The sequence below is a fragment of the Scyliorhinus torazame genome, chromosome 2 (genome assembly GCF_047496885.1).
Source record: "Scyliorhinus torazame isolate Kashiwa2021f chromosome 2, sScyTor2.1, whole genome shotgun sequence".
NCBI classification, from domain to species: domain Eukaryota; kingdom Metazoa; phylum Chordata; class Chondrichthyes; order Carcharhiniformes; family Scyliorhinidae; genus Scyliorhinus; species Scyliorhinus torazame.
The window spans coordinates 168889442-168913560 of NC_092708.1; the positions used below are offsets into that span (position 1 = coordinate 168889442).

The window sequence follows — 24119 nt, forward strand, 5'->3', positions numbered from 1 at the left end:
TCCCCTCCACCTTCCTGAACATGATTGACGAGTACTCCCGGTTCCCATTCGCCATCCCCTGCCCCGACATGACCGCAACCACCGTCATCAAGGCCCTCCATAGCATCTTTGCACTGTTTGGGTTCCCCGCCTACATACATAGTGATAGGAGGTCCTCCTTTATGAGCGACGAACTGCGTCAATTCCTGCTCAGCAAGGGCATCGCCTCGAGCAGGACAACCAGTTACAACCCCCGGGGTAACGGACAGGTAGAGAGGGAGAACAGAATGGTCTGGAAGACCGTCCTACTGGCCCTACGTCCAGGAACCTCCCAGTCTCCCGCTGGCAGGAAGTCCTCCGGGATGCCCTCCACTCCATCCGGTCACTGCTTTGTACGACCACCAACCAGACACCTCACAAACGTCTCCTCTTCTTCCCCAGGAAGTCCTCCTCTGGGACCTCGCTCCCGACCTGGCTGGCAGCTCCCGGACCCATCCTGCTCCGAAAACACGTGCGGGTGCACAAGTCTGACCCGTTGGTCGAGAGGGTCCATCTGCTCCATGCTAACCCCCAGTACGCCTATGTGGCGTACCCCGACGGCCGATAAGATACGGTCTCCCTACGAGACCTGGCGCCCGCCGGAACCCCACGCACACCCCAGCCACCAGTCCCACCCTCCCCTCCACCGCAGCACCTTACAGGAGGATCGGTCCTTCCGCCGGCCCCATCTAGGCCCCCCCACCCACCGACGCTCCCCGCAGGCGCTCCCTTCCCAGGTCAACTGTTTTCCCCACCAGCGCCGTCTAGGGGTGCCGAAGCTGCCATGGAGATGAAAGCCACGCTCCCGGAGTCACAGATGCTCGAGCCTCCACTGGAGTCACCGCCAAAGCTCCGACGATCACAGAGGACGACCAGGGCCCCCGATCGACTGATTGCTTCATTTTAAATTGTAAACTGTAAACTGATTGCTCCATTTTAAATTGTAAACTGTAAATGTAAACCATCAAATGTACATAGCTATCAGAATTGTAAATAGTTACAAAACACTGTACGGAGGTATTACGGTACCTCCATAACTAATTCTACCATGTTACCATGTTTGTAGTATCAGGCCACCACCCCCGCCAGACTCTTTTTTAACAGGGTGTGAATGTGGTATTATAGGTATTACGGTACCTGATAGGGTGGAGCACCATTGGTGGAAACTGTATGCTTTCTATTGGTTAGGATGTATGATAGCTCTGCCCTGCTAGGCGGGGTATAAGAACCTGCGCCGCCCCAGCAGCCTTCATTCTGTACCTGAGCTGCTGGGGGAAACATCTAGCTTATTAAAGCCTTCAGTTGGACTACAATCTCGCTTTAGTGGTCATTGATCGTGCATCAGTCAGACCAGTTGTTTTAATCAGGGCATTGAGTTTGTCTTAGGTGACAGTGACCTCGTCGTTGTGCAGGATGAGCACGCTGTAGATACAGGCGAGCTCAAAGGTGGAGGCCATGGTGCTGGGCCTCTGCGGGTGGGTAGGATGGTGCTAGTCGCTGGGGGGGGGGGGGGGGGGGCGGGGGAGAGACTCGGCCTTAGCTAGAACCGAGCACTTGTGAATCTGTCAGAGCGAGCAGCAGCCGGCTTTTAACTATGCCTTTTTACCATATAAAGTAAATGCAGTTTCACTGCAATGGGGAGCGCCGTGACGGACGGCTCCACGATCCTCCCGACACACGCCCATGATCCACCCGCGGGTCGCGCCCCCAACTTTGACGATCACTGCTTTATGGGACCCAGCTCCAGCTCCCTGCTCAGATCACTGACACAGTGCAGAAGAAAGTGCCCAAATGTTTGCCAGCTTAGGACAGGCCCAGAACATATGTACGTGATTCGTGATTCGCTGGGCCCCTCCCACACCACTTGCACTTGTCTTCCACCTCCTCAAACACCTGACTCAACCTTGCCCTCGTTAAGTGCGCCCAATGCACCGCTTTTGTTTGTATGAACCTGAGCCTTGCACATGACGACGTGACATTCACTCTCCATAAGGCCTCACACCACATCTCCTCCATTTCACCTTAATTCTCTCCAGAGAGGCCCTGTCCTCCAGCAGCAGCCTCCCGTATATACCTGAAATTTTACCCTCCTCCAACCCGGCAAGCGACAGTAACCTCTCCACCAATGACACGGGAGGCACAGCTGGAAAACTTGAATAAACCTTCCTTGCACAATTGCGGATTTGCTGGTACCCAAAAGCTTCCGAATGCGCATGCGAGCCCGTACTTCTCCACTAACACCCCCAAACTCGTAAACCACCCCTCCATCACCAGCGTCCACAATCCCATCCCCTCACACGACCTGGCCTCCATCTTTACCCAAACTGAATCCTTACCTCCAACCCCTCCCCCACCCACCAACCAGTGTCTCCTCCGCATTCACTGCCCAATAGTAAAAAAGCAGGTTTGGCAGCCCCAACCCCCCTGACTGCTGGTCCCTCTGTAGGACCACTCTTCGTCCTCGCCACCTTCCCATCCCATATGAATGACAAAACTATGCTTTCCACCCCTACACAGAATGCCTTTGGTAGAAACCCAGCAGCATTGAAACAAGAACAAGAACCATGGCAAGATATTCAGCTAACGACAGTGGGAGACTATCCCATCTCTGTAGGTTTGCCTTCACCCTGCTCACCAAGTTTGTAAAATTTAGCCCCCGAAGCTGTCCCCAATCTCTTGCCACCTGTAGTCCCAAGTACCTGAAATGTGAGTTTGTCACCCTGAATGGCAACACCCCCAAATTAGTCTCCCTCCCCAGCGGGGTGACCAGAAAACATTCCATTTGTCCCAATTCAGTTTATACCCAGAAAAAGCTCCGAGCCACTTCAGTACCCCATTATGTCTCCCCAGCGTCGGGACCAGATCCGTGACATACGGATCCGTGATGCCACGTATTACCTCCCCCACCCCTCTGGATCTTCCACCATCTTCGCCATCTGGAACCCGATTTTTTTGTTTATCAGAACTACCACTCCCCCCCCCCCCCTCCACGCCCCCCCCCCCCCCCCCAGCACCCTACTATCAAAGCCCGAATGGACCACATGACTTACCCACCCTTTAGGAAGCCTTACCTGATCCTTCACACGCAAATGGGTCTCCTGCAACAGCACCACATCGGCCTTCAAAGTCTTCAAGTGCCCGAAAACCCTTGCCTGTTTCACCAGGCCTCCATGTCATTAACCAGATCGGGCGGCTCTCACCCTCTCAAAGTGTTGAATGAATTGCCGTTCGAACTCCATCACCTCCGTAAATGTATCCACCGTTATATCGGCAGCCCCTCCCGGCCCACGTGCCTCCGCCATCTTCCCTGCCCACACACCCTTTATTGTGCTCTAACTTCCTGGCACACAAGCACTCAAATCCTTCCTCCCCTGATTTTTCCACAGGTTCTTGGCCATCCTCCACCAACTTACTCGACGGGGACAACCTTTCATGAACTTTCCCCACACAAAGTGTGTGAAAAGAGCCTACAACTTTGGACTCTGGCAGGCGTATCCCAACGTGTGATTTCCTCCTACATGCCGCAACCAGAAGTCCCCCCGAGTTTAACATATAATTTAGATAAATTGTATAGCACAAAATCACAATCTTTTGTTCATCCTTGCAGTCTCATGCCATTCTGCCAAAAGGAATAGCCAGTTTTATTAGTTTATTAATGCCACCAGTTAAGCAAGCTACATATTGATGCCGGCAAAATTAACAACTGCAATCTTTGCTACAAGAGTAGTTAAATTATCATTACGACTGGGAGCAACGGCAAGTGCAATCAATGCAATGCAGAGAATACAGCAATAACAATAATACTTCCATAACTAGTACTGGAAAAGGATAATTTGAGGATAATCAAGTTCTCCGATGGATAAAGTTCACATAAAGGCTGCACTGCAAGTTAATAAAAACTTTCTATTTTCATGTATTTACTTAGTTTTACTTCACAGGAAACAGTTATTTTGAAAGCTGCAAAAATATTCAGCAACGCATGGGATAATTATAACACTAGTGTTAGTTTTTTAAAAACTGCATAAACACCGTAACAGGAGTGGAAGTTATTGTTACCTGTTCTGGGTTATATTTGGATAACACCCCATCCCCATGAAATTCCTCAAGCACATCTTTCAGTTTCTTCGAAGAATCTGTAAACAAAATTTCATGAAAAAAATTAAAGACATACAAATGTCATTTTTGTTCTAGGCTTCAATTCTGAAATATTGTGAAATACTTTTTTTCTGACACTTCACCATTCGCAGTAGAGAAAAGCACTTCAGACAATCACCTGATATGGATTGGTCACCATTTACCACCCAGGGTAGCATCCAGGTGGCGGTGCATGGTTGGCATTATCAGGGCACCAGCTGGCAGTGCAGAGGTGGCATCAGCATTTCAGGGTGCCACCCTGCCCAGAAGCCAACCACCCAGGGGCCTCCGATCGCCTGAGAGACCACCCCAAATGCCATTCTGCCTGGTCCACGTTTGTGGTGACCAGTGCTAAACGGCGCCCAGCTGGGGCCTCCGAGGAGAGGGAATTCAACCCTGGACACTGGGTATATCCGATGTAGACATATTCAACTTTATTTAACCCTGCCCATTTTGGGGGGGGACCCAGATCGTAATGTATCATAAGATTTACCGGCTGTGTCGCGCTTGGTGCGGCAGATAGATCGCACCCTAGATTTTTTACACAGTAATGTAAATACTTTGATCCAACATCACCTCACACAGCAATCATCATGTGACAATCTTTTAAAAGAAATTGCTAGTTTTAATAATTTAATTACTATAATCCAATACGATTTAAATTCCAAGGTGAACTTTTGTCTTGTGTTTGCTGCACATGAGCATCTTGGCAATCACTCCATCTGTGATTTGAGGAATATTGGCAATGACAACTTCAAAGTAATATACAAATGACATGTGTTCCCCTTACATAGTCTTGGCATTTAACTGAAGCACTGAGGTACTGAAAACTCAAAAAGCAGCCATCCATGTGAGGAATGTTATTGTACTTGCAGAGCAAATTAAAATGATCTGGAGCTAATTGTCATTAGTAAAAATGAGGAATGAAACTAATTGGGACAAACATTAAATTCTCTCCAAGTGCATTAATAGGTTTGCTCCTCCATGTTAACCATCCATATTTAAGTGTCACTGTCATGAGTTCATAAAATTAAAAATGCGCCAACAATGTAGTGAAAATTTACTGTGAAAAGACCATAAAACCACATGTTTGAGTAAATTAGCATATTTTGATTTTGGCCAACCTGAAAGATTATTTTTGGATCACGTGAGCTAAATTCCAATTCAGATAGAATACCTCAAATTTAACAAGATCAGAAATTGCCAGTTTTCAAGAACAAAAATCTGAATGCCTCAGTTCAGTAAATAGGTACATGATAACAAACTGGTATGATTGCAAAGCACTTTAGATTAATGACCATGTTGTTGCTGATATTAATTCACTTGACACACATTGGATTAATGACTCTGTTTTGTTATGCTCTTGACGTAGCACAAGCTGCTTCCTTGATGTGCACTCTGACAAAGGAAGGTTCAGACTTGGAGATAGCTTTAACACGTTTATTAAACTATTAACAATTCTCCTACATGGATTCGACGCTACTGTTAATCCTGCTGGAGCTACTCAGACTGACTAACCAGTCTGCTACATTCCACGTGGTGGGTGTGATGCTCAATGAACCCTGTGTCTGTACTCATTGAGTGTCTCCACTGGAAAGAGACTGAGCATGTGTGAGGTGTCCTTTTATATGGGTTGGTGTAATGCCCTCCTGTGGTAGTGTCACCTGTGTGTGTATCGTGGTGTCCTATCTTACTGACCTATTGGTTGAATGTCTGTGTGTCATGTCTCTGGTGCTCCCTCTAGCGTCTAGCTAGGTGTAGTGTATGTACATTAACTCTTTGTGTACTTAGTGATGTATATCACCACAGACTCTTTCATGCCTCCCCCACTTCCCTACATCAGCCCACCCTGTTTAAATGAGAAAATATCAATCAAAATGAAATGGTGCTAAAATACCATGTAGTTGCAACTGAGAACTATTTGTTTATTATTACCGTGAGATTGTACAGTACTCGACTGACTTGGGCAAGCTGCAAGAAGACAACCAGAGCCGATGGATTGAATTGGGTTCTATTTGGGTGACCTTAATGGTGACACCCTAAACTGTGAGCCTGTATTGTGGCAAGGATAGGCAAATGTCCTGATCTCAGTAGTTAACTAATTCTATCTCATTCTGCAATAAATAGTCTTTTGTTCATCCTGGGTGCCTTTGCCACATCTGCACTGGGTTGAGGGGGGTCAAGGTTCGCAGGATCATGGGAAACATCAAAGCAATAAGTACCCAGCAACTCCCCAGACCTTTCCAAGCTGGGTCAGGTAGGGTTAAAGGGTTCACTAGAGCGTGGGAAAAAATGTCTGGACACTGTCAGTTTTCAGGTAGTGGTATTTGAGCTACTCTACCTGTATAAGCAATGTGGGTCACCAGGGAGAAGCAAAAAAATACCAATCGTCAATTAGATTCATGTCAATCTTGTGTCAACTTTGTACATAACTAACGTGTGATCTTGTGAATTACATGCGGATTTAGAATTGTATGGCATCCATCAAAAAACAACAAATATGCCTCCACAAAATGACATGCTTTAAATAATCAGATACCAAAATATCAAACTCCATTACACAATTGCAATGTAATCACTGGATCAACACGCCGCAGTATTAGCTGGATTTTCTTTACAGTTAGAATTATAGAACCATAAACCATAAAGGAGGCCATTTGGTCCCCTGTGCCCGTTCCAGCTCTTTGAAGAGTTATCCAATTCATCCAATTTAATTGCCTTTCCCAATTGTCCAACAAATAACAATTGAAAGCAAACGTTATTCAATACCAAATGCTTCCATACTTAATTTTGGACCTTCCCATGCCCCTTCTAGTGGGCATTTTAGATGTCACTCGATTTTCCTGGAGGATCAAGTGGATGATTTATACCCTCCATCTAAAAAACTCATTACATGAGAAAGAACTGAATTTTAAGGCTAAATGTCAACAGCTATGTATTCATTATTTATCAAGATGCAACTACTCCTTTGTCACAATATGTCACGACTTTGGATATTTTAGAATATTTCAGAGACAGTTATAATTAGAAAGTGGAAAATAAAGGATAGGCAATGATAGGCATATGACACTGGAGCTGAAGTTACTGGATGGCTACTTTGAATATTAACAAAATATTATTTACTTTTCTATTACAGCCAGGGCTGTGTAGAGTAAACTGTAACCAGTTGCCAGTCAGCGCTGAATAACTTTACCGAAAGAGTAATTTTACTTTAATGAGGGTGCAAACTAACTCAACAAACACGTGTTTCTGCCCAGAATATCCAGTGCCTTCGACACAGTGCCACCTTTTGAAAGTGACCAGCACAGAAATGGTTTGTATTTTTTGGTCGCTGGTAGATTTACCAAGATCTCAACGGGTTGCAATTTGTTGGTTCTAATGTCACTGAGTTAATACAAGATTAAGTTCTGATGGAAAAATTGTGCATTCTTGGAGACAGCAGGCATAACACATGCAGATACATGTACTAAGTGGGCATAACCAAACAAGTGTGGCTCAGCTGGTGGTGATGTCACCTCCAAGCCAGAAGATTGGGGGTTCAAATCCCACTAGGCTGACAATCCAGTGCAGTACCGAGAGAGTGCTATGTTATCCTAGATGCCACCTTTCAGGTGAGGGCATTAAACCAAGGACCCAACTGCCCTCTCAAATGGATATTGTCACGATGCCCTGAAATAGTGCGCAGACCAGCCCCACTTGACCTGGAGTGGCAACACAAGTAAAATTAGATGTTATTTTAAAATACCTGAGGATCTTGACTGACCCCAATAAACTGTAATCACTAGTAACTTTAACACAAGTAACCTTTTATTATGTACAGTATTATAATTAAATAGACAAAAAATATATAATTATCAAATACTTTTGGACAATTCAGTCCATCAATCTCTCTGTATTCCCAGACCATTTGGCCCCTCAATCTCTGTATCCCAGACAATTCAATCCATCAATTCCTCTGTTTCCCCAGACCATTCTTCCCATCAATTTCATCCTATCCTAGACCTTTGTACCCATCGCTCTCTCTCCCAGACCAGACAGCCCATCAATCTCTCTCTATCCCAGATCATTCAGTCCAAGTATGTCTCTAAATCCCAGACCATTAGACCCATTGATCTCTCTCTATCCCAGCCCATTCTTGCCATCCCAGACCATTCATGTCCATACACCGCTCTCTATCCCAGACCTTTCAGCATATCGATCTCACTCTATCCCAAACCATTCAGTCTATGAATCTCTCTCTAACCCAGACCATATTGACATTTAATCTTTCTCTATACCAGACTATTCTGACCATCTATCTCTCTCTATCCCAGACCACTGGAACCCATCGGTCACTCTCTCTCCAAAACCATTAGGTCCATCTATCGCTCTCTCTATCCCAAACCATTAGGCTCAACGATCTCTCTCTATCCCAACCATTCAGTCCATCGAGCTTACTCCATCCCGAACCATTCAACACTATTGATCTCTCTCTATCCCAGACCGTTCGGTCCATCAATCTCTCCCTCCAAGCCCATTCAGCCCATCTATCTATCTCTATCCCAGACCATTCAGTCCATCAAGCTTATTCCATCTCGAACCATTCAACCCATCGATCTCTCTCTATCCCAGACCATTCAGTTCAGCGATCTCGCTGTATCCCAGTGGCTTTGAGAGTGGAAAGTCATGTCCTTTCCTCATGCTTCCTCTTAGCCTTCATTATTCCAGCCTTAGCCTCTCTCCTGCATTAGAAATACTCTTCTTGATTATTATTGCAAAATGTGAAGTAATGCATTTTGGAAGGTCTAATACAGATGGGAAAAATACAGTAAATGGCAGAACCCTTAAGAGTATTGACAGGCAGAAGGATCTGGATGTACAGGGCCACAGGTCACTGAAAGTGGCAACGCAGTTGGAAATGCTAGTAAAGAAGGCTTGCTTGCCTTCATCGGCCAGGGCATAGAGTTAAAAATTGGCAAGTCACGTTGCAGCTTCATAGAAAGTTAGTTAGACCTGGACCCTTTAGTGGCGATATTTGGGGTTTCCAAGAAGCCGGAGCTCATCGAGAGGAGGAAGGTCGTTGTTGTGGCCTTCACCTCTCTGATTGCACGGCGGCGAATTTTACTGGAGAGGCGGTCGGCATTGCCACCTGGTTGGGTGACCTGTACGACCTCCAGCGGGTGGAGAAGATAAAGTATGAGTTAAGGGGCTCTCCGGTCGGTGGGTGGCGGGGGGGGGGGGGGGGGGGGGGGGGGGGGGAGTTGAGAAAAGGTGGGGGATGTCTGTGACCGTGTTCGAGGAGCTGTTTGTCGCGGGGTGGGGGGGTAATCTGTACAGGCTGTATTGTTGATTGCTGGGAAGTATGTTTCCTGGGGTGTTTATTTGCTGTAACCTGTTTTGATACATGATTGTAATAAAATACATTTTTTAAAAAAAAGAAACTTAGTTAAGCCGCACTTGGGAATAGTGTGTTCAATTCTGGTCGCCATACTACCAGAAGGATGTGGAGGCTTTGGCGAGGGTACAGAAAAGATTTACCAGGATATTGCCTGGTGTGGAGGGCATTAGCTATGAGGAGAGGTTGGAGAAACTTGGTTTGTTGTCACTGGAACGATGGATGTTGAGGGACGACCTGATAAAATTCTACAGGGTTATGATGGGGCATGGACAGAATGGATAGTCAGAAGCTTTTTCCCAAGGGTGGATGGAAGAGTCAATTACTAGGGGGCATAGGTATATGGTGCGAGGGGCCAGGTTTAAAGGAGATGTACGAGGCAGGTTTTTTTACACAGAGGATGGTGGAAGCCTGGAACTCGCTGCCAGGAGAAGTAGTGAAAGCAGGTACAACAGTGACAAATACATGAACAGGATGGGAATAGAGGGATATGGTCCCCAGAAGAGGAGGTGGTTTTAGCTCAGATGGGCAGCATGCCAGGTACAGGATTGGAGGGCCGAAGGGCCTGTTCCAGTGCTGTAATTTTCGTTGTTCTTTGTACTTCTTCCGAACGCCCCCCTTTCTAACAACCCCCACTCTCTCTATATACACATATATATATACACACACACACACGGAAAAGGATGGTTGTGAGGTAAAGAAAATACTAATAAAAATAAAAGAATAAAGGATCTTTGATGCACTGGGATATCTTCTAGTTAATACCTTTCCGAAGGTTGGCCTTCAGTTGGGTACTTCCTTTTCCTTCAGTTTGTAATGATCTTCACAGCAGACTCTCCGAGACAGCAGGCAACTGACAGCAGAGAGAAAGAGAAAACACAGCTCCTCATCCTTCGAGGGTCTAGAGGCTTCTAGCAAAATTGTCTATTTTTTCTTTAGATTTAAGATCATTTCGAGTTTACAGCAAAGGTGTGCCAGGCACTTGCTGCTTTTAGAACAATAAAGCAGTTCTTACTTCAGCAGTGACGGGGAGAGAGAGACTGTTCTTTTCACTTCCAAGCTCTAAACACTTCTTCCCAGTTCTTTGAGAAAGCATCACACAGGAACCACTGACTATTGCCAGGCAGAACACTGTCCCTAGCCACCCCACAGGTTGACAGCCAACCAATAGAACAGACTTCCACCAAAACGGTTCCTAAGATTCACTCTGCACCGAGGAGTCGGTTTCTCTTCGTCTGTCAATGTCCTGACAAGCAGGCTGCTTCAGTTTGAGTTCTCTACTTAAAGGCACATTTTCATTATGGGTCTGCAGACCAAAAATAATAAAAGAAAAGAAAATGGGAACAAAGGAAATAAACAGGAAGGACTCTTACAATATAAACGATTGTACGGCACTATTTTGATTAAGAGCAGGGCAGCTACTCTTGTGTTCTGGCCAATATTTATCCATCAAATCAATATCACAAAACCATTATTCACATTGCTGCTTTGGAGAACATGCTGAGTGCAAATTGGCTGCTGTGATTCCTACATTACAAAAGAAGTGACTGTTTATCAAAAGTACCTCAATAACTATAAAACATTTTGGGATGTCCAGTGGTCATCAAGAGCACCTTATAAATTCAAGTCTTTCTTTTCTTTCTTTAAAGATCATTTATTCGATGCCTACCATCATGGCAAACATCTACAAATGTTTATGATGCACTGGTATTTTCAAAAAGTAACGCACCATACTTTGTCTGGTTTAATGGAGACACATTCAGCACATTAAATTACACATTTTGGCATAATCCCAAAAACTCTTTCTGTCGGGCCTACATCCAAAGAATATGACAGTCACTGATTTATGCACTATTGGGTCAATGGCAGCACACATACCTATGAGTCAGAGGATTACAGATCCACAACATGATTTAAGCACATGATCTATACCCTTCTCTGCAGTATTAAAGGAAATTTGTACTGTTTCAGGTGGCATATTTTAGAATAAATCAGTGGTGGGAAACCTGCTGCCCAGGGGCCACATGTGGCCCATCTGGGTTCTGAGTGCGGCCCATGAGACAATTTGCTGACTGTTGCCCACCTGCAGGATTGCCACATAGCTTTTTTCCTATCAGTATACCTGAAGTGATACACAGGTAAAGCAAGGGCACGTGAAGGGAGGTATCTGCTGATTGTACACAACACTGACTGTGAGAAACGTGCACTCCTGCATCTAATCAAGTATAAATATTGCTTTTGTTTTACTACTTTAAGTTGATGACAGTTCTATTAATATATGAATGATTAAGCATTTTCTATAACTTGTATATTCAGTATATATTAAATGTATTCAATCTTACTCAAGGGTCACAATTAGTGAACATCCGAATTTTAATTTTACTTTGCCCATCACTGGAAGAAAGACTAAACAGAGCTCCTGACTGCCCGTTCAACTAAACACAGAATATCCTATGGTACTGTTTAAATATTATAGAATTACCTTTTTGTTCTAGCCCTATTTATCTCCCAAGCATCACTGCTATGGTGGCTTGAAAATCACTCTGAGGTTTCCAGGTCCTGCTTAACAGAGTTCAAAGAAGGCTTCTACTCCACGCTAGACACCATTCTTTCCAACATTCCTAAGGAACATAAGATGTTCTTCCTTGGGGACTTCAACGCCAGGGTTGGAAAGGACTCCCAACTCTGGAAAGCTACTATCGGAAAGCAGGGAGTTGGGAATTGCAACTCCAACAAGTTTCTCCTGCTCACCAGATGCGCGGAACACCAGCTTGTCATCACTCACACTCTATTCCACCAAAAAGACAAGTTCAAGACTTCCTGGAGACATCCACGATTAAAGCACGGGCACATGATTGACTTATCATCATCCAATTCGGAGGCCAAAAGAATACACTCATCATCAAAACTATACCTATCAAAGTCCACCAGAAGCAACAGAAGATGAAGAAACAGCTCAGAAAAAAAAAATGTTGAGCGACTTCAAGTGAATTTAAACAATGTCCTCCAAAAGTTCCAATCTCCCATTCTAATGAAGTAGAGGAAACCTGGAAAGAACTGAAGACAGCCACCATCTCAATCGATTAAGAAATTATTGGCTACAAAACCAGGGAAACACCAAGACTGGTTCGAAGAGAACGACCACACCATCCAAGATCTCACTGACAAGAAGAGGAAAACCTGGCAAAACGGCATAATCAACAAAGAGAGCTTGCCAATTAGCCAAGGCGGAGGTAAAAGGAAGAACTCAGTAAATCAAAAACCAATGGTGGACTGAGAAAGCTATGGAACGGCAACTCCTCGCTGACAAGCACGACAACTGGGGCTTCTACAGCGCCACCCAGGCAATATATGGACCCAACACTCTACGCCTCAAACCGGTGCAAGGAAGGGCAGAATCCTCGAGAGATGAGAAAACATCGACCTTCAAGGGTGGCGAGTGCCTGGAATGCGTTGCCAGGGGAAGTTGTGGAAGCAGATACATGAACGGAGTTCAAAAGGCATCTCAACAAATACATGGATAGGATGGGTATAGAGGGATACGGCACTAGGAATGTTGAGGGTTTTGGCCAAGGGTGGTATCATGGCCGGCACAGGCTTGGAGGGTCAAAGGACCTGTTCCTGTGCTGTATTGTTCTTTGTTCGATGGAGAGAAAACTTCAAAGAACTCCTAAACAGTGATACAGGCATAGATCAGGACTTGTTTGAGAAAATCCCCATCAAAGATTACTTTGGACTTCCACCAAGTGTGGATGAAGCTGAAGCCTCCATTAAACACATGAAGAATAGAAAAGCTGCAGGAGTAGATGGGGTCCCAGCACACATTTTCAAACTTGGAGGAGAGGAGATCACCTGTCATCGCCATCAACTGTTGCAGAAAATTTGGGACAGAGAAATTATTCCTGCCCACCATAGGGATGCTGTCATCACCATCATCTTTGCGAAAGGAGAGAAAGTGGACTGTGGGAACTACAAAGGAATCTCATTATTCTCCATCGCCAGGAAGATCATCACCCGAATCCTCGCTGACTATTTCCAAGCTCTGAAAAAATTCTTCTAGAAAGCCAGTGTGGCGTCCCACCAAACCATGGGATAGCGTGCATGACTTTCCCTGCTTGGCAACCATTCTACATTGCCTTCATTCATCTGACAATGGCTTTTGACTCAATCAGGAAGTGCTATGAAAGACCCTGTCAAATGCGGGATCTCCAGAGAATTTCATCGACATCCTCCAACCCCTCCACGACTTGATGTTGGTGACAGTTCCCACCAACGGAAATAAGGCAGAAACGTCAAAGTCAAGACTGGAGTCAAGGAGGGATGTGTCAACGTCAAACCCTTTTTTCCCATCTTCATCGCCATCGTCCACCACCTTGTCAAGAGCAAGCTTCCTAGTGGAATAGACATCGTCTGCAGGATGGACAAAAAACTGTTAAACCTCAACCAGTTGAAATCCAAAAAGAAAATGACACTGACATCACTCGTGGAACCTACGTATGCGGATGGCGTCACCATCTCCATTCCCTCAGAAGAGAATCTCCAGGCCATGCTCGACATGCACAAGCATACAAAAGAATCAGTCTCAACCTCAAAAAGGCTAGACTCCTTTACCAACCCACCCCAGGGCAAGATCCGGATTCTCCCACCATCAAGATCAGCAGAGAAACCCTACCAAACATGTAACATTTCTTATATCTGGGGAGCCACCTCTCACTTAAGGCTAACATTGATGTGGATATCCAACAATTTTATCCAATCCAGAAGTGCCTCCTTCAGATGCCCAAGCACGAGAGTCTTTGACAACCGTGACAGGTGTGCTGATATCAAGATCCTCCCAACTCTTTCATACAACTCATGGACTGGGACTATGTACAAGGCCACCTCAAGGCCTTGGTGAGGTACCAACAACTCTGTCTGAAACAGATTCTCCGCATCAGTTGGGAATATAGGCTTACGGAATGCAGGCTTACTACCATCAGAGTCCTTGAAGGAGCCAAGAGCACGAGCATCGAGACCACAATCATCCAAAACCAATTTTGTCAGGCCAGCCATGTGCTTAGGATGTCAGAGTCCAGACTTCCGAAACAAATCTTGTTTGCCAAGCTCAAGGAAGGCTTCTGAACAAGAGGAGGATAAAGGAAGCACTTCAAAGACACCCTGAACGCTTACCTCGAGATACAATATCTACATCAATGCATGTGAGACCTTTGCTCAGAAGAGACCTGATTGAAGGGACAGAATTCTTTGAGGACACCCGACTGCAAAAGGAGGCCCGGTAAAGGAGCCTGAGAAAGGAAAACCAGTGACCTAGATTTCAAGGACCGATCCCACCTTCTTGAAACACCTTCCAAAGTGTGCGGTTGAAGATGCAGCTCTAGGATCGGGCTCATCAATCATTCAAGAACCCACAGAACCCATGGCCAGTAACACCAAGCTTCTTGGACAACAATCATACTCTTAGGTGAGTGATCCCCAAGACATCCAGTTTTGTTCTCATTCAAGTGTTCTGTAACACGTCAATACCACTACAGTACCTAATTCCTAGATCACTTCAGAGGGCAGTTAAGAGTCAACCACATTGTTTTTAAAAAAATATATTTTTATTCTCCTCCTTTTTCACATTTTCTCCCACATTTACACCCATCAACAATAAACAATAATCAGCAAGATATGTCAATCCCTATAATAACAACGATCCCATCTGCCCACCAACCCCCAAACATCAGCCCGCATGTTTACATAAACAAATGACAAAAAGGAATCAGGGATTACCCGTAGTCACCCTTAATCTACACAGCGCCCCCCCATCCCTCCCCCCCCCAACTAATGTTCGCTGTTATCCAGTTCTTGAAAGTGCATAATAAATAGTGCCCATGACTTGTAGAACCCCTCCGAGCTTCCCCTCAGTTCGAACTTAGCCTTCTCAAGGGTCAAGTATTCCAACAGGTCCCCCCACCACGCCAGGGCACTGGGTGGAGAGGCTGCTCTCCATCCCAGCAGGATCCACCTTCGGGCGATCAACGAGGCGAAGGCTATGATATCTGCCTCCGCTCCCGTTTCCAACCCTGGCTGGTCCGACACCCCAAAATGGCCTGCCCCCCCCCCTCCCCCTCCCAACGCTCACACACATCCTCTACTCCTTCAAAAAACCGGCTCATCCTCGCCCTCGTGAGGTGCGCTCTATATACCATCTTCAGCTGTATCAGCCCCAACCTCGCACATGAGGTGGAGGCATTCACTCTCCGGAGCACCTCACACCAGACCCCCTCCTCTATAACCTCTCCCAGCTCTTCCTCCCACTTTGCTTTGATCCCTTCCAGTGGTGCCTTATCCTCTTCCAAAATAGCTCCGTACACCCCTGGCACTGCCCCCTTCTCCAGTCCCCTTGTCGTCAACACCTCCTCCAGCAATGTGGAGGCCGGTTCCTCTGGGAAGCTCTGTATCTCCTTCCTGGCAAAATCCCGAACCTGCATGTACCTAATACCTAAACACTTCTCCCCGCTCTAGCCCATACTTCGCTTCCAGCTCCCTCAATCCTGCAAACCGACCCCGAAGAAACAAATATTTTAGCATCTTAATCCCCTTCTCTTCCCATTTCCGAAAACTTCCATCCCACATCCCTGGCTCAAATCTGTGGTTCTCCCGAATCGGCATTTCCCTTGACCCTAAATCCAACCCGAAGTGTCGGCGAAACTGCCTCCAGATTTTCAATGTAACTATTATTACCGGACTCCCTGAATATTTCCCCGGAGCTATCGGGGGCGGCGCTGTTGCAAGTGCCTTCAACCCCGACCCCCTGCACAAACTCTCCTCCATTCTGACCCACTGAGAATCAACCCCTCTAACCCAGCTCCGCACTTTCTCCACATTCGCCGCCCAGTAGTAGTACAACAGGTTCGGGAGACCCAAACCCCCTGCCTGCCTTCCCCTCTGTAGCAGCACCTTTCTCACTCTGGCCACCTTCCCTCCCGATATGAATGAGGTAATCCTTCCCTCAATCTCCCTGAAAAAAGACTTTGGCAGGAAAATCGGTAGGCATTGAAAAATAATCAGGAATCGCGGCAACACATTCATTTTAACCGCCTGTACCCGACCCGCCAGTGACAGAGGAAGGCCATCCCACCTTGCCAGATCAGATTCACTCTCCCCACCAAACTAGTGATGTTGTACCTGCGAAGCCTCCCCCACTCCCGGGCAACCTGCACCCCCAGATACCTAAAATGAGTCCCTGCTCTACGGAATGGCAGCCCCCCACCCCTGCCCCACCCCCGGCCGAGACACCACAAAGTACTCACTCTTGTCCAGGTTCAACTTGTACCCCGAGAAAAAACCCAAATACCCGCAGTAGCTCCAATATTCCTCCTATGGACACACTCGGCTCTGACACATACAGCAGCAAGTCGTCGGCATATAAGGACACCCTATGCTCTATCCCCCCCCCCGCACTATTCCTTTCCACGCTCCCGAACTTCTCAATGCGATGCCAATTGCTCAATCGCAAGTGCAAACAGCAGGGGGGGACATAGGACATCCCTGTCTCGTCCCACGGTGGAGAGAAAAGTATCTCGAACTGATATTATTTGTGCGGACACTCGCCTTCGGTTCCTTATATAATAGCTTTACCCAGTTCACAAACCTTGGTCCAATCCCAAACCGCTCCAGCACTGCCATCAGGTACCCCATTCTACCCGATCAAACGCCTTCTCGGCGTCCAATGCCACAACTACCTCTGTTTCCTTTCTTTCCGCCGGTGCCATAACAACATTCAAAACCCTCCTAATGCTCGAAAACAGCTGCCTCCCTTTCACAAACCCAGTCTGATCCTCCCCTATCACCTTTGGAAGGCACTCCTCCAGCCTACACGCCAGTACCTTCGCCAACACTTTTACATCCACATTCAGAAGTGATATGGGCCGATACGACATTCCGTCGGATCCTTATCTTTTTTTAGTAACAGGGAAATCGATCCCTGCTCCAAGGTTTGCGGCAACACCCCCTTCCCTATCGCCTCCTCAAACATCCCCACCATCAGGGGTGCCAACCGATCCTTAAATTTTTAATAATATTCCACCGGAAACCCATCCGGCCCTGCCACCTTCCCCGACTGCATCCTCCCAATCGAATCCTTTATCTCCTGCTCCACTATTGCTCCTTCTAATGTAGCCCTGTCCCCCTCCCCTAGCCTCGGGTACTCCAACCCATCTAGAAATTCCTGCATCTCACGGTCTCCCCCGAGTGGCTCTGACTTGTACAACCTCTCATAAAACTCCTCAAAAACCTTGTTAATCAGCACTGGGGCCACCACCAACTTCCCTGCCCTATCCTTCACCTGAAGAATTTCCCTTGCTGCTGCCTCCCTCCGGAGCTGACCTGCTAACATACCTGCCCCGCCTTATCTCCATGTTCATAAACTGCACCCCTTGCTCGTCTCAGTTGGCGCACCGCCTTCCTGGTGGACAGTCGGTCGAAGCTCGCTTGTAGTTCCTTCCTTTTTTCCAGCTTCGCCGGGTCCCCATCCTCTGCATACCTCCTATCTACCTGCAACATCTCATCTATTACCCTCTGCCGCTCCAACCTCTCCTCTTTATACACCCTGGCCTTAAACAAAATTAACTCACCTCTCACCACCGCCTTTAGAGCCTCCCAGATGACTGCCTTCAACACCTCACCCGTACAATTGAAACCTATCTATTCCTTAATTACCTTTTCAATTTTCTCACAGAATACTTGGTTCCCCAAAAGCCCCACATCCAGTTTCCACCCCGGTCTCTGCGCTGCCCACTTCTCTAGCACCATATCCACCCAATGTGCAGCGTGATCTGACACTGCAATTGCAGAGTATTCCGACCCCTTGACTGCAGCCAGCAAAGCCTTCCCCACCACAAAAAAGTCGATCCGCGAGTATACCTTATGGACCGCTGAGAAAAATGAATACTCCCATTCCCTTGGGTGCAGGAACCTCCAAGGGTCCACCCCTCCCATTTCCACCATTAGCCCAGCCAGCGCCTTCGCCCCCCCTGATGGGACCAGCGAGCGCGGCCGTGATCTGTCCAACCTTGACTCCTGTACCAAGTTCCAGTCGCCCCCCACAATCAGCTCATGCGTGTCCAAGTCGGGAAAAGCCCCAAACACCTTCCTCGCGAAACCCACATCGTCCCAATTGGAACCGTATACACTTAACAGTGCCACTAATCTCCCCTCCAGTGCCCTTGTCACAATCACATATCTACCCCACTGATCTGCCACCACCTTCTCCATCTGGAAGCGTACCCTTTTGCTGACCAGCACCGCTACCCCTCAAGCCCTTCCATCAAATCCAGAGTGAAACACTTGGCTAACCCAGCCTTTTTTAAGTCTCACCTGGTCCTTCACCTTGAAGTGAGTCTCCTGCAGCATTGCTACATTGGCTTTCAAACTTTTAAGATGTGCAAGCACCCTTGACCTCTTGACCGGACCTCCTAGCCCTCTCACGTTCCACGTGATTATCCTTACTGGGGGTCTCTCACCCCCCCCACCTTTCTTATCCACCATCACCATACCACCGGGCCCTGCCCCATAAGCCTGACCCACCCCTGTCCATTGTTAACATCGAACCCCTTCCCCCCCCCTCCCAAGAACCCCCCCTACAAAAACATCCCTCAACATCCATCCCTCCACCCCCTCTTGCTCGCCTCGTAGGCCCATTGAAGCCTGCTATCCAGGCTCCAACGTCCGCAGTCCTCCGCTCACCTCACCCCCGTTCACTAACTGACTTTAGTTAGCTAGCGCGGGTGGCTCCCTCCGCCCAGTCCCAGAGAAAGAAACACCAAAACAAACCCAACAATCCAACCCCTACAATTCACTAACATAACATTTAACCGTCGCAACACAGAACGCCATTAACTTGAACTCTGTAACAATGCAAAGAGAAGTAAATTTCAGTACAACTCAGTAAAAAGAAAGTTGTAACATTTGTACATTTGCCAGCCGCTCAAACACAGTCCACATTCTCTCTTCCAGTTCTGCTCTTCACATCTGTCCCATGCTTTCTGCCCTCACGAACGCCTCAGCCGCCTCCGCTGTCTCAAAATAAAAGTATTTGCCATTATATGTTACTCTCAACTTCGCCGGGTACACCACACCAAATCGCACCCCCTTCTTGTACAAAGCCGCCTTCACTCGCCCAAACGCCGCTCGTCTTTTTGCCAACTCTACCGTCCAGTCCTGGTAGATCCGAACCGCAGTACCATCCCACAGCACCTCACGTTCCTGCTTCGCCCAGCTTAATACTTTCTCCTTCATGCAAACCTTATGGAAGCAGATGATTACTGCCCTCGGCGGCTCGTTCACTTTGGGCTTCGGCCTTAATGACCGATGAGCTCGGTCTAGCTAGTACATGGTGGGGCTCTCCCCCTCCCCTATCAGCTCCGCCAACTTCTTCACGAAGTATTGCGTTGGCCTTGGGCCCTCTGTCCCTTCGGGCAAGCCCACAATTCTCAAATTGTGCCGCCTTGAGCGGTTTTCCAAGTCTTCCAGCTTTGCTCGGAGTCCTCTGTTAACCTCCACCACCCTCTGCAGCTCGTCCCCCATCGAGGTGACCTGGTCGCTGTGTCGTGTCACGGCCTCCTCCACCTCCTTCATCTTCTCGCCCTGCTCTCTCACCTCGGTCAATGCCTTTGCCACCTCCACCCTGATCGGGCCGATTGCCTCCTCCAACAATGACCTCAACACGACCGCCATCTCTTTCCTCAGGATCTCCATGTGCCTCACCGAACGTTTTTCCAGCTCCACCACCATCACCTCGGTCATCTTCTCCACCGTAAGTAGTGCGGCCCCGCCTTGCAGTTCGGCTTCCGCCATCCTGTCAACACTTTTGGTTTTGCTCGTCTTCTCCTTCGGCGGCGAACCCGCGTTTCCTCCTTTCTTCGACGCTGCTTTTCGCATCCTTTAGCGGCTTATTATTTTTTATCTTCTTTCCTTTCTCCTCTCTCCCCCTTCACCCTCCTGCCCTTCATCAATCTGACATTCTTCTTTTTTTGGAAAAAAAAACTTTCACCAAACTTCATAGAAAATACAGCACAGAACAGGCCCTTCGGCCCACGATGTTGTGCCGAACCTTTGTCCTAGATTAATCATAGATTATCATTGAATTTACAGTGCAGAAGGAGGCCATTCGGCCCTTTGAGTCTGCACCGGCTCTTGGAAAGAGCACCCTACCCAAACTCAACACCTCCACCCAACAGCAAGGGCAATTTGGACATTAAGGGCAATTTATCATTGGCCAATTCACCTAACCCGCACATCTTTGGACTGTGGGAGGAAACCGGAGCACCCGGAGGAAACCCACGCAGACACGGGGAGGACGTGCAGACTCCGCACAGCCAATGACCCAAGCCGGAATCGAACCTGGGACCATGGAGCTGTGAAGCAATTGTGCTATCCACAATGCTACCGTGCTGCCCTGAAGAACAAATAAATCTACACTCTATCATTTTACCGTAATCCATGTACCTATCCAATAGCTGCTTGAAGGTCCCTAATGTTTCCGACTCAACTACTTCCACAGGCAGTGCATTCCATGCCCCCACTACTCTCTGGGTAAAGAACCTACCTCTGATATTCCTCCTATATCTTCCACCTTTCACCTTAAATTTATGTCCCCTTGTAATGGTGTGTTCCACCCGGGGAAAAAGTCTCTGACTGTCTACTCTATCTATTCCCCTGATCATCTTATAAACCTCTATCAAGTCGCCCCTCATCCTTCTCCGCTCTAATGAGAAAAGGCCTAGCACCCTCAACCTTTCCTCGTAAGACCTACTCTCCATTCCAGGCAACATCCTGGTAAATCTTCTTTGCACCTTTTCCAGAGCTTCCACATCCTTCCTAAAATGAGGCGACCAGAACTGTACACAGTACTCCAAATGTGGCCTTACCAAAGTTTTGTACAGCTGCATCATCACCTCACGGCTCTTAAATTCAATCCCTCTGTTAATGAACGCGAGCACACCATAGGCCTTCTTCACAGCTCTATCCACTTGAGTGGCAACTTTCAAAGATGTATGAACATAGACCCCAAGATCTCTCTGCTCCTCCACATTGCCAAGAACTCTACCGTTAACCCTGTATTCCGCATTCATATTTGTCCTTCCAAAATGGACAACCTCACACTTTTCAGGGTTAAACTCCATCTGCCACTTCTCAGCCCAGCTCTGCATCCTATCTATGTCTCTTTGCAGCCGACAACTTCCTTAAATCTTCTTTCTTTCTCCTCTACATTCACCTGGGACCAGGCTTCAACCTTCTTTCTTCTTCCTAGGTGGGAGCCATCCGACGTGGAGCACCCCCCCTACATGGCGCCCTCGCCTCGGGCCTGCCGCCTCGGCCTCCTCATAGCTCCGCCCCCGCTGCTCTGACCCGCCGGGCCCGGCGCCTCAGCCCCCGCCGCCCGCACGGGGTTCTTCGCCGGTTTTTAAACTGGCCCCGCTGGCTGCTCATGGCGGCCCCAAAGGCCGACGATAGTCGAGGAGTGCGTGAGGACTCGTGGATTTCCCCAAAATCGCCGCGAATCGCGGCCACCGTCGGGAGCTCTCGTTATTGCGGCCGCCCTGCTCGCCCACGCCACCGGAAGTCGAATCAACCACATTGTTGAGGGTCTGGAGTTACATGTGGACCAGAACAGGCAAGGACTGTTGATTACCTTCCCTGAAGTACATTAGCAGATCAGATGGGATTTTATAACAACCTGGAAGTTTCAAGATCATCATCACAGATGACCAGCTATTTATTAATTAACTGAATGTAAATTCCCTCCAGCTGCCATGGGATTTGAACTCATGTTTCCGGATTACTAGTCTCTGGATTACTAATCGCACCAGAGGGATGTTTTAGTCCCACTGACAGCGTACCCCTGCCATGGGTTTCCTGGCGGTGTCGTGTGGATTGAATGGGAAATCCCATTGACAGCGACAGGACCAGAAGATCCCATTTCCAGCCAATGGCAGGCCGCTGAGAAACACGTCACCGCGACGCCAGAGAATCTGGTCTTATCTCCACGCTGCTGAAATACTTTGCAGAGCACAGTGCACCATGATCATTCTGGACTCCCTGGTTGGTGGATACCAAAGAGCACCCCCTGATCTGAAGTACTATTTCAGAATGTCCTAACTTGTTTGAACACAGATCTGGTGGTCATATGGCATTCATTGGAGTGCTGTCCAGTATCTGCTGAGTGTTATCAGCGAAGCTTCAAGTGGGTAACCCTCGTCTCCCAGAGCCCTGTCATGTGCAGGCTTACAGGTCCAAAGACATCAAAAAGCTCGGACTGCCACGGAATGCTTTCATCACGAGAGCTCCCTTAGAATCTTGGAATAATCTGCAGAAATATCTTTGTGACTAAACATCAGCAATTGGTGTTTGATCGAGTGGAAATCTCTGATTTGCTGAACACTGTTGATTGTTCTGGAGAGGTGTGATTTACCCCTGTGTACAGTCAATGGCATCTGGAAAGCCAGCCAGAGTGGCAAACACAAGCACCTGTGCATTCTGACTTGTGTGGGCAACGTTGGCATAATTGCTGGCCTGAAAAACAAACCATCGGTTGCCTACATTACGCTGACAGGTCTAAATATATTTCTCCACAGATCCGGACACAAAAGAACTGAGCGCAGTGATCCTTTTAAAGTCCAGGAGGAAGCAAGTCACCATCTTAGAGGCTGTAGACCCTTGCCAATGTCTGGCACAAATTGAAAAGTCTAAAGCACTGCTGTTTCAATGTGTCAAGGACACCCAGTCTCTGCCTGTTCACCCCGTCTTACCTGCGAGTTTCATCCTTCTACTTTTGTCCCACTGCAGCTGGTCCCTCTGCTGCTTCTTCTGCTGGGCACACTGCTCCTCACCCAAGTTCCAACCCCAAGGCAACCAAGGTGCTACCCATCCTGATGTAATTCAGTAAACCCCCAAACTGTAGAACTTAAACTCTCAGTAAAAGCATTGTGAACATTCATTTGTCACTTGTTTGATAAGGAAGTAACTTTGAATACTGAGAGCTCATTGCAGTATTTTCATCAATTTGAATCAGCCTCCACAATTGTTGTTGAATTCTCATCTTGCTTTCAATGGCAGCTTTCAGAAAGACCCAGGAACTTGCCAACCCATCTTTCCTAACAGAGCTGCCTAATGCATTCAGTTTGAAGGAGGAGGTTGAGGAGTTTTGGCCAGTTTCCAGACACACTTGGATATTTGCTAGATTCACCCATTTTCCAGGATAAAAATCAACCTCCTTTGATTTCTGGAGATGGCACTACACAGCTTCAGTAGCACAAAATATATTCAACAGACAACAATATCAGGGTAGGAACGGATTGGCAGTATTTCCAATATGCATGTAAATGCACTGAATGAAGTATGTTGTTTTATATTTATAAAACTCCAGTTGCTTCCTGCTCTATGTTTGCAGCATTCACCCTCAAAAGGCTTCATTCGTTTTTTAATTCATTTTTACAGGATATGGGCTTCGCTGGCTAAGCCAGCATTTGTTGTCCATCCCTAATTGCCCTTTACAAGGTGATGGTGAGCTAGCTGCTTCTTGAACCACTGCAGTCCATGTGGTACAGGT

The 24119-nt window shown here is 47.3% G+C and overlaps 1 protein-coding gene across 4 annotated transcripts in view; it reads right to left on the reverse strand.

Annotated features, from left to right (window-relative positions):
• Window positions 1-24119, reverse strand: part of dgkg (diacylglycerol kinase, gamma) — a 985082-nt gene that overhangs the window by 789877 nt on the left and 171086 nt on the right. For all 4 annotated transcript variants that reach the window (XM_072479609.1, XM_072479595.1, XM_072479601.1 and 1 more), the window contains exon 3: window positions 4075-4151. In XM_072479609.1, coding sequence (XP_072335710.1) covers window positions 4075-4151 — 77 coding nt within the window. The remainder of the gene's footprint in view (window positions 1-4074; window positions 4152-24119) is intronic.